At 40.9% G+C, this 11,369-nt stretch overlaps 1 protein-coding gene across 1 annotated transcript in view; it reads left to right on the forward strand.

Annotated features, from left to right (window-relative positions):
• The window catches only part of LOC109308321 (tubulin alpha-3 chain), a 7,461-nt gene extending 1,928 nt beyond the window's left edge, over positions 1 to 5,533 (forward strand). Inside the window, exons 3-5 of the mRNA XM_019532564.1 lie at positions 1,560 to 1,708; positions 3,285 to 3,965; positions 5,145 to 5,533. Coding sequence (XP_019388109.1) covers positions 1,560 to 1,708; positions 3,285 to 3,965; positions 5,145 to 5,441 — 1,127 coding nt within the window. The 3' untranslated portion in view covers positions 5,442 to 5,533. The remainder of the gene's footprint in view (positions 1 to 1,559; positions 1,709 to 3,284; positions 3,966 to 5,144) is intronic.
• The last annotated feature ends 5,836 nt before the right edge of the window (positions 5,534 to 11,369 follow it).

Here is an 11,369-nt window from a genome sequence, read left to right on the forward strand (position 1 = left end):
AGGTCCCTTCCAGCCCTAATGTCTATGAAATATATGAAAATACATTGCTGCAATTTGTTTTTCTTTCCATAGGTGGAAAGGTAAGTGGTAAAGACTACATACATGAGTTCTTTAGACTTTGCTATTCCAGTGATACTTGGGAACTAATTACTATAGTACAACTTGGAATATAAATATTAACGGACTAATAATTACAGTTTGTACTTCCATTTGAAGATTTAGTCTTAATAAAGGTAAGGCATACGAACTTCTTTTTATAAAAGGTTCTCCATCTAAGGCCCAGAAAGGGAATGGATTTGAGAGAGGTCACAACTCTTAGCAGAGTAGGTATTGCAGTTTAATATGTTAGATTATCAATTTCCTGGTAAGCATACTCAGTTGTACCCTACACCCAGATTCTGAGGCTTTTTTCTGCTATTTCAAATAAAACTTGTTTTAGGGCTTTCTGTACATATGGGGCAAAAACTGTCCCTGAGGGCTTGCTTAGCAATTGGAAGTGCTTAATTTCCTTTTGAAACATGATTTTCATTATATTCCTTGTTACACTAAGAAACCATTCCCTAATCCTCCTGTTGCATGCAGCACAGCTGTAGAAGCACTGCATTTCTTTAAATTGGTCTGAAAAATAATTTTGGATTAAGAATAACATTTCAGCTGTCTTAGAGTTTTGACTTCCAAGTATAGCATTTTAGGGGAGAGATGTGCACAAATGCATAGGTTACAGAGGGAAATAGGATTACAACTTTTGGATCCCATTGCCTCTACATACTGCAAGAATTTATACTCCCTTAGATAAAACACTTTTTCTCCACCAATACAAATGAATTTTTTTCTACCCATCTTAAAATAACATGACTTTAAAATTTGAGTCCTTTTGACATTCCTGCACTACAATTTTGTGGTTTAATACAGTGCAGGCTAACCTTTCTTTCAGGCATGCCACAGGTTAACCTCATACCCTTCTGTAGTGCTATTCTGATTCTTTTCCTCTGCCTTTGCTTCCTGTGCCATCTGCCTCCATGCTGGCTTTCCCCCTTCTCAGGATGATCCACGCTACCTGTGACATGCTGTAGGTGGCCTGTGATGCTTGCAGCACTTGTGTTGCAGGTTTGCCATCCTTAGCTTAATACATTCTCTATGGTTTTGCATGACTACTGGCCTGTGGGGTTTTTTTTTTAAGTTCTTTAGATATTGTTTGAGCAGTTGTGTATGTACATTTTTTTTTTTTAATCAAAGGGTGACAAGTCAGTAAGATTCTTTTTTTTTCCTCCTGTGTCACATTTTTGTAACTGTAAATAAAGCATTCTTTGACAGGATTATGCTGAACTGAATCCAGAGTCTTTTATTTCCTTTTAAAGAGGGGCATGGGACTAGTCTGCTGTTTCTGCCTTTAAAATACTTTCTTATTCCATGATATTCAAAGACAATATGTAGAGGAGGGCTCCTTTATGTTCTGTCCTCCCTAGTGCACCCACATAAGTCTTAATTCTGAACTAGCACATCACCTATCTAATGGAACAGATGAAATGTATATGTAAATATTTTGTACCTTTTTTTAGATGAAGTACGTACAGGCACATACAGACAACTATTTCATCCTGAGCAGCTTATTACTGGAAAGGAGGATGCAGCTAACAATTATGCCAGAGGCCATTACACTATTGGAAAAGAGATTGTTGATCTAGTACTAGATCGCATTCGCAAGCTGGTAAGAGTTCAAACAGCAAGATCAGTATTAAACATTTCTGTGTGAAGTCTCTCTCATACATACCTAAGTTAAATGAAGGTTCTGGTGTATGTTTGGACACCCAAAACTTTTTGGGATATAGATTATCTATCCATGGGTTATATCTTGTAATCTTTCTGGACTCAAGTTTTTGACTGACAATGTTTCAACAGTATTATATCGTCATAAATAAGCAGATGTAAATATTTCTTTTATGAGAAACTGATAATGTATATTTAATTATCTTTATATTCAGGTTTTTCAAGGTGATTGTTTTGCACTACCCCTGTAGTTATGGTATCAAACTACTGTAATTTAGGGTATAATTTTCAGTCATCTGAATGACTTAAGCACTTCAGTTTGTTTGGGTTTTTTTTCAAAAGAGTTACTTAAGTGTGGGGGTATATAAACTAGAAAATTCATTAAATTCCTAGAATTAAAAAAAATACTGTCTTAAGTTAGCTCAGTAAGATAGATTAACACTCCTGAAGAAATGTAAGCTGCACATATTTTTTCATTGCATTGTCATATGTTCTCTCTTCAATTTGATTTGAATCATATCTTCCTATGCATGTCTTACAATTCAGTTTCAGTAAGTTGAACTCAAATACTTAAGGTAACTTTCTGGTTTTTACTTAATAAAAACTATTGCAACACATGCATAGGAAGATATGGTTCAATGCATAATGAAAGAGTTTGCATGACTGGCTAAAATTCTAAAAGTAAGATTTGGCCACATTGTAAAGTTGATGAAAGTTTTATAAACTTAACACACGGTCTGCTGAGTATAAAATTATGTCTTGAGTGCAGATATGATAAAATAACTGGGGTCCAATCCTATTTTGATTTAGATAAATTGAAATTATGCTCCTAACTGTAGCATAGCATGCACAAGTCCCAGAAATAAAGTTTTGCTTTGAACAGAAGTCATACAGTTGAAATCTCTCTCTAAATTAATGCACATCAAATATGTTCTATATACATATAAAAGTTTTGGTTTGGGGTGGGGGGGTTTCTCCTCTAACCTGCAAAGTCCTCACAATCTATTTGGAGAGCTAATCTGGTGTTTTTGTTACTTGCACGGCAGCAGACCATTGCTTAAAAAATACGCTGTCATGGCTAGGTTTTCCTTTCACTTACAGCACTAAAATCTCATTGGAAAGTTTGCTAAAAACAATGAGATTTTACTGGTATAAGCAAAGCCATGACAGCATATTTTAAAGCAATAGTCTGATGACATGCAAGTAACAAAAGCAGATAGATTTTTTCGAGAACTTTGCAGCTTAGAGGGACCCCCCCCAGTTTTACATGTATTCAGAAACTAAAATATCCAGATACAATATAAGAACCCACAACTACCAGCTCTGAGTTAAAGGTTCGAATTTTCATTTACCTTTTTAGGAATGTTTATTACAAGAATCTGGCATTAATAACCTAGGGATAAAGAGAAGGTATTTTTGTTTTTAGTGTAATTAGCCCCAGGAATCTTTGATGTAAAATCTAACATTTCAGATTAATTTTCTCTCCAACTTTTTCCCTTCCCCACCCCCCCTTGTAGGCTGATCTGTGTACAGGGCTCCAGGGTTTCCTCATCTTCCATAGTTTTGGAGGAGGCACTGGCTCTGGGTTTGCATCTCTACTTATGGAAAGACTGTCTGTTGACTATGGCAAAAAGTCTAAACTAGAATTTGCAATATACCCAGCACCGCAGGTTTCTACTGCTGTAGTGGAACCCTACAACTCCATTCTGACTACACACACAACATTGGAACATTCTGACTGTGCCTTCATGGTAGACAATGAAGCTATATATGACATATGTCGTCGCAACCTTGACATCGAACGTCCTACTTACACAAACTTAAATAGACTCATTGGGCAAATAGTTTCATCCATCACAGCTTCGCTTCGTTTTGATGGAGCCCTCAATGTAGATCTAACAGAGTTCCAGACCAATCTTGTCCCATATCCACGAATCCATTTCCCATTGGCAACTTATGCGCCTGTCATTTCTGCTGAAAAAGCATACCATGAGCAGCTCTCTGTGGCAGAAATTACTAATGCTTGCTTTGAGCCAGCTAATCAGATGGTAAAGTGTGACCCTCGCCATGGCAAGTATATGGCCTGCTGTATGTTATATAGAGGTGATGTTGTCCCTAAAGATGTCAATGCAGCCATAGCTACTATCAAGACCAAGCGTACTATTCAGTTTGTGGATTGGTGTCCAACTGGATTCAAGGTATGTTTTGCAAAAAATGATATATATGAATGGTCAGCAGAACAGTTAGAGGTTGTTTTCGCACACCAATACAGTAGTGTCCATATCTTTTTAAAGTTCGCATGCTAGATTACATTTTTAAGCATGCACGAGGTAAGGCTTGCAAGAGAAGATAGTTATTTCTATAATTTAAATTAAGCCATAATTACATTTTTTTTTCAGAACACTGTTTTACTAACAGTCACAATCTATTACTGTTCATCTATGCAAGCAAAATTAGTAGAAGTGCTATGAGATTTAGCTATCCTTGAATGATGTTGTAAAATGTCTAGCCATGTGTCACTTATGGTGCCTGCACCACCTTTAAGTTCTTGCCTCTGTCTTGATGTTACTGATGGATTCTTGAACTAAAGGCAGCTGTAGACTGGTGAAATAGTATGCACATACCAGTTGTCATTAATTAACGCACCAATTGAGTACCTTGCCAAGTACTATAGAAATTGCAGTTCTGATGGATAGCCCACAAGCTCCTGCCCATACTGCTGCAGCAGCATTTCCCTCCTTCAGCTTCTGCTTCTTGCCCCCCATCCCTGCCTTGGAGGTTGGGTGGGACCATGGGGACCCAGGTGGCCAGCATAGCAGGTTGGGGAAGGGGCTGCAGCAGGGGAGCATGTGCACAGCACTCCCAGCTGCCCAGAAGTTGGATAGCCCTAGATAAAGTCATGAAGTTTTGTTTTATTTTTGTGGTAATTAATTGGAATTTGTCCAGGAGTATCCTATGTCTCTTGCCATCTCATGCTTTTAATTGCAAGTCTCACTATTTCTAGTATGTTTTTTCCCCCCCTCCTCAAAAAGCTCCAGATACTGAAATAGTATTTGGGAATTTCGGCATTTTGGGTTTGGTTTGTTTTTTTTTTAAAGGAGCTTCTAGTCCTAATTGCAAAGAAAAGTGCAGGAAGTGCACCTTGACACTTAAAACCAAGACACACAAAAAGCCCCCAGCATTTATTACAATTTTAGGATATTTCTGGGGTTGGGTTCATAATTTTTGAACTTTTAGGGCTAGTAGTGTAATGCCAGTGTAATGAATGGGAATGCTCCTGCATAGATTTCAGTTAAATAAGAGGTTTTCTGAAAAAACTACAAAGAGAACTGAAAAAGGTATTTGAAAACATTAATTTCATTTTTGTTTTTTCATAGGTGGGTATTAATTACCAGCCTCCAACTGTAGTACCAGGAGGTGACTTGGCCAAGGTACAGCGGGCAGTTTGTATGCTGAGTAATACAACTGCCATTGCAGAAGCATGGGCTCGCCTTGATCATAAATTTGATCTGATGTATGCAAAGCGTGCCTTTGTGCATTGGTATGTTGGAGAAGGAATGGAGGAAGGAGAATTTTCTGAGGCCCGGGAAGATTTGGCTGCACTGGAAAAAGATTATGAAGAAGTGGGTGTAGATTCAGTAGAAGCAGAGGCAGAAGAAGGGGAAGAATATTAAAAAAAAGAAGAAAGTATGAAAGGTTTCAAGACAGAATTTTTCTTAATGCACTTGTTTGGTATACAAATAAAAGTTTAAATGTTCGGTTTTCATTTCTGGTTTAGTGATTTATTAAACTTGCATAAAATGGAAGATGCTCAGATTTACTCATTTTAAGTAACAAAAGCAGATGTCAGAAGTACCAGGAAATCAATGAGAAAAGGATGTGGGAGGTAGCTTTGCAGCAAGTGGTCTGCAGCAGCCCTTTTGATTTCTGCAGAAGAGGAACTACAAAACCTGCTAAAGTGATCACGGAAATAAAGAAAAAGTTAGTACAAATAGTTTGGTTCATAGACACTGCTCCTTTAAGTTTGCTGATAATGGAAAACCAGTGTTGCGTGGACATTCTGGCAATTATCTAAAGGAATATGAATAACTAAAAATACATTAAAAGATGTATGTACCCTCTCTTGCCTTAACCACTTGCTGAAATAAAATTTGGACCTAAGTTTCAACAGGTGCAGTTAAGCCAAACCTGGATCCAGCAGAGAGATTGATGGCTGCAGTACTTAGTTATATTTTATAGTTAAAAGTAGCATGCTGACTTTTAACAGGACAAGATTGCCTGTTGAATAAGTGTAGATAAGGAGCAGCTATGTTCATACTGGGACACATACATTTTTCTTCTGGCTCGTATAGACAAAGGTTCAGTGTGGCCTTTTATCTGATCCATCTTGCTCACCTTAATGAGCACCAAGTATAGTGAGCAATAAATCATAGAAAATTAGGGTTTGGAAAGGAACTCAGGATGTCATCTATTCAAAGCAGGACCATCCTCAACAAGATCATCATAACCAAGGCTTTATCTAGCCAGGCCTTAAAAGGCTTTATCTAGCCAGTTCAGAGATTCCACCACCTCTCTCGGTAAGCCGTTCCAGTGCTTCACCACCCTTTTAATTCGAGTTTTTCATAATAGCCAACCTAAGCATCCCTTGCTGCAACCTGAAACCATTACTCCTTGTTCCATCATCTATCACCGCTGAGAACAGTTTAGCTTCATCCTCTTTGGAACCCCCTTTAGATAATTAAAGGTTGCTATCAAATCCCCCCTCAATCTCCCCTTCTGCAAACTAAATAGGCCCAGTTCCCTCAGCCTCTCCATAGAAGTCATGTGCACCAGCACCCTCACCTTTTTTGTTGTCCTCTGCTGCACTTAACCTGTCCACATCCTTCCTATAGGGGGCCCAGAACTGGATACTACTCCAAATGTGGCCTCACCAGTGCAGAATAGAAGGAAGTAATTACTTCCCTCTGTGCTGGTAATGTTTCTACTAATACAGTCCAGTATGCTGTTAGCCTTCTTCACGACAAGAGCAAGCTTTTGACTCATTCATACTGTCCACTGTATCCCCCAGGTCTGTGTCTACAGAGCTGCTGCTTAGCCAGTCAGTCCCAAGGCTGTAGCAGTGCATGGGATTCTTCTGTCCTAAGTGTAGAACTTTGCCTTTGTCCTTGAACCTCATGAGATTCCTTTTGGCCCAATTCTCTACAGAAGGAGAAGGTATCATGAGTATACAGAAGAGTGGTTCTGACTGGTTAGTCCTTGGATGGATGTGCAAAAGAAAAAAAAGAGTGAAAGCTAGCAGCAATTGCAGACCCTGATTGGGGATGCTTTTGTAACCCAGGCAGTACTACAAGTGGTACCCCCTCTCCAACTGAAGGGATCAAAGCAGGTGCACAAGCGCTGTGGGAGATGTAGGGACTCCTCCCGCTATACAGCAGAGCCAGACCACCAATGGGGCCTTAACTACATACCTTTTAATGGGAGAACAGTACTGGGAACATAACAGGCATAAACCAAGGGGTATAGCAGACAGTACAATGGCCCAACAGGGCAGAATTCAACAAAGCTTAGACATTTACAATCATTGACAAAAGACAGGGTTAACAAAATATAAAACACAAACAGCAGAAAATACTGGCTGATGAAATAAAAGGCACAAAATACAAAATGTCAAATAACAAGGAATATAGGGCCTAGGTACCTGGAGGGGGGAAAGAGGGAAAACACAATGACCCTTTTCCACTGCAACAAGAATTTCTCCCTGTTACTTCACTTACCCCAGCTGGGACTTGAACTCAGATGTCCTACATAGCAGGCAGAAACTCTCCCACAACCACCAGTGCTGATACTACACCAAGCTGCTAGGGGCCTTGACCTTCCAGGAGCCCTGGCCTCACATTGAGCTGCCTGGCCTCTGATTGGAGGAGCTGGAAGCAGAGCTGGGAACCTCTCAGGTCATTGCACAGATCCTTGCTTGAGCTGGGGAGCCTTTCCTGCTGGCTGCAGCCTCCCGGGGATCCTGGAGCCCAGTGGGGATCCTCTCCTGCTGGCCACACACCACGCTGCTGAGGGTCCAACTGCTGCCTGCAGGTCCCACTCCTTTCAGCTCTGTCTCAGGCAACTGCTTCCACCCCACTGGCCCAGCTCTTTGAAGCTCCTTCCTTGTGGACCCTCGCTAGTCTCTCCTGAGTCAGCCCTGCTGCCCCTTTTATCCTCTTCCAGGTGACCAAAAGGGCCAATCAGAGGACACGGAGGGCAAGTCTTTGGGGCCTGACTGGTGTGTAAAGGGAATCCCAAGTCCTCTGATCATCTTTTGCCCTTTCAAAACCCCTGGGCTAAGTCACTGCCAGCTAACCCATCACACTTTGCAACCCAGTTGTCAGAGGAAATGGAAGAAAAGTTGAAAATGTAGCTTTTCCAGGTCCCCAATTTTGCTGACTGCAGAGGGAAGTGAGTCCACGTAGCACCACACAAAGTACAAAAGGTTCAGTCTTGCAGAAGTGTAGGTTGTAGCTGTTGGTCTAAGGACATAGGCAGACAAGGTTCTTTGGGTAAATCTGGTATCTTTTATTAAACCAACTCAAATAGTTGGAAAAATTCTGCTTTGTAAGTGTTTGGGCACAAACACCCTTTGTCAAGTTGAGGAAGTATCTGCAGATGGTCTGTCTTCCTGGATGGAGTGGTAAAGCAGCCAGAGGCCAGTACGTATGGCAAGAAAGCCAGTCAGTGAAAATGTAAATTGAGGTGGTCAGTAGGTGAGAGACAGTAGGCAGTATCATTGTAGCTGTAGTCAAAGGGTGGGAGACTAGAGGGGGAAGGAAATGAGAACAGCTGGTAAAAAGTGGAGGGTTTACCTGGGTCACACAAGGGTGTTTCAGAAAGTTTCTTCTGACACAGGGCCTCTGCACAACCCTGGGGGTAGTGCTGGGACCAAGACGTGTAACTGAGCTATTACTGGGCAAATTAAAGAATTGGCAAGGCAGAATGCCTTGAGACACAGGGTTCTCAAGGGTTTTCAAGTAAATGGGAGAGACCCTGAGTCCCTCAAGCAGACAGATTGGTGGCTTAGGTCCTTCAGATATAGTATATTTTGTCAATCTTCCATTTTAAATCCTGTTTGTAAATCATTGCCTGATTTAGTGCCTGACACTAGAAATATGTTGATACAGAACAAACCTTCAAGTCCAGAGGTCATCAACATACTTGTTTCTGGGGGTGGGCTTTTAAAAATACATTTTTGTTCAGGTGTGAATTTAGACTTGTACCTACAGCCATCTTCAGTGATTTTTTTCCAAATTAAAACGCTTGCCTGTATTTGTGTAAGTAAGCACATATAATTACATAAATAGATATTTGATAGGGAATGTTCTTTGCATGTATCCCTGAAAGGGACATTGCCCTATTATATATGTAAATAAGATTTTCAGTTTGGTCATGTATGGAGCATTGTGGACTGGATTGTAACTAGACCTGCATAGATGTGCAAAGAGATGAAAAAAGTCAGTCCCCTCGCTGCACACTTGTGCAAGCAGAGACAAAGGCAAAATATCAGCCTTCACATTCCTAGTGCAAAAACATTTGGTAATTTTTGAAATAGTTAATATGTAAAATATCCATACTTTGGTTCTCCCCAAATCTACAAAGTGCTTTTTTCTATATGATTGAAATTATGGTCATATTCCATGGAGAATCCAGCATGGGGTTGGTGCATGGGATCAATCTGCAGGTATGATCCAGCATGTCAGACTGTCTCATCTGGCCTGCAATGCTCCCCTGGGCTGAGGAAGTTTGGCAGAGAAAGAAGAGTGGCTGCATTAATAGCCATGGCAATTAATGCTGCCACTGCTCCCTTGCCATCAAATTTCCAGACCCACAGAGGGCCCTACAGGACAGATGACATAGATGACATAGCTCTGAGGGCTGGAGGTTGAGCACCACTGATCAATTGTATGGATGTTGAAAACCCTTTTTCTGTAATGAAAATCCAGAGAAGACTTAGAAATGTACATTTGTTGCTTGAATTGCAACTAATAGTATTACATATAAATAAGTACGGTACTTCATTGTATCTGCAGTTACTGCAGATGTAATGACATTTAGGAATGTAACCATTAAATTAGTGATTAGTATCACTGAATTGTTCAAATAAAAGTCCCGTTTTCAAAAAAAATGTGCAAAGGAAGTACTGCTTTTTGACCAGCAGATGTCCCCACTTACTTGAGTTCCCTTACATTAAAACACAAAAATGTTACCAAATTTAAGCTAATTGCTTTTTAAGCTTTTGGAAATACACAACTTTAAAAGAATTTTTTTCAGCAGTTCTATAAACAATTTTATACATGGCATTTCTATACTACTGTTGTAAATGTCTTATTACTCTTAAATTCATTCTTCTAAAGTACTGATTTTTTCCTCAGGAAATAATAGTATTTGTACAATGTGGGTTCTGAATAGATATAAAAATATACATCTTGTTTGCCATACTGCATTATTATGCCCATTTTACAGAGGAGAAAATGAATTATCAATTAAGATAGTTAAAGTTACGGCTGTGTTTGGAAATTACTTAAGATGAATTAAAACTCAAGATCTTTTTATAACACTGACATTTCTTTAGAGAAGGGACTTCAGTTCCAAAGGACATTAAGATGACTTTTCATTAACAGATGAGAGACTTGAAATGTCATGATACCGAGACAACTCATCTCATACAAAATCTGAAATCATATGACTCTCAGCTGAAGATTACAGTCACTCTTGGTTAATGCCCATGGAACAGTTCCAGCACTTGAAGAAAACAAGTCATTTGTTTGTTTTTATGAATTTTCTTGTGGAAAATTTAAAAAAGTCTTTAAAAAAACTGCAGGGGAAAAGCGTACCAGCTAGATTCAGAAAGGCTATGCAGTAGACCCTAAAAGTTACAAAGACATCCAAAGACAAGCTCTTAATTTCTAGAAGCACTGGTACACATTCAGGGGTGTACTTGCTGGCCGTGTTGGTCTCAGACAAGGATTCATACAAAAAACTAGAACTCTTGGTTCCAAAATGATACCTTTTGTCAGACCAGCTGGTACATAGTCAGGGTATCAAACTCCGAGTTTTCTAGAGGCGGAACGGAGCGAGCAGGGGCAGGCGCGGCAGCACTCGGGGCCCTGGGAGTCTCTTGCTTCTACCTAGGGGGTCTCACATGGGCCCGGCGGTGGCTCTTGAAGGAGCCTTGGACTTTCGGGGACTGTTTCCGAGATGCAAGCAACCAGACACCGCAGCCTCGTAGTCCTCCTCCTCCTCTTTTATTCCCAAGCGTTTTCCGCGCTTAGTGAAGAGAACAAATAACAACAGCACCTCTCGCTCCCTTTTCCGAACCACAGCACCTGCCTCCCGGCACCTGTGTTCCTCGGCAACTTGTCTCTTGAGGGCCGGGGCCGTCCCCGTCCTACCTCCCCGAGCCCCTTTGTGCTCAGGGCCTGGGGTCGCCGGCCCAGCGGCCGGCTCGCACATAAGCCTCCCGGCCGCCAGCGGCAGCTCGCGCACATGCTGCCCCTGCGGGAAGCGGCTGCAGGCGCGGAGGCTCCGCCCCTGCTGGGCGGCCCGGGGCGGGGCCGGGC

Source organism: Crocodylus porosus, unplaced genomic scaffold, assembly GCF_001723895.1.
Source record: "Crocodylus porosus isolate Cpor-Errol unplaced genomic scaffold, CroPor_comp1, whole genome shotgun sequence".
NCBI classification, from domain to species: Eukaryota; Metazoa; Chordata; order Crocodylia; family Crocodylidae; genus Crocodylus; species Crocodylus porosus.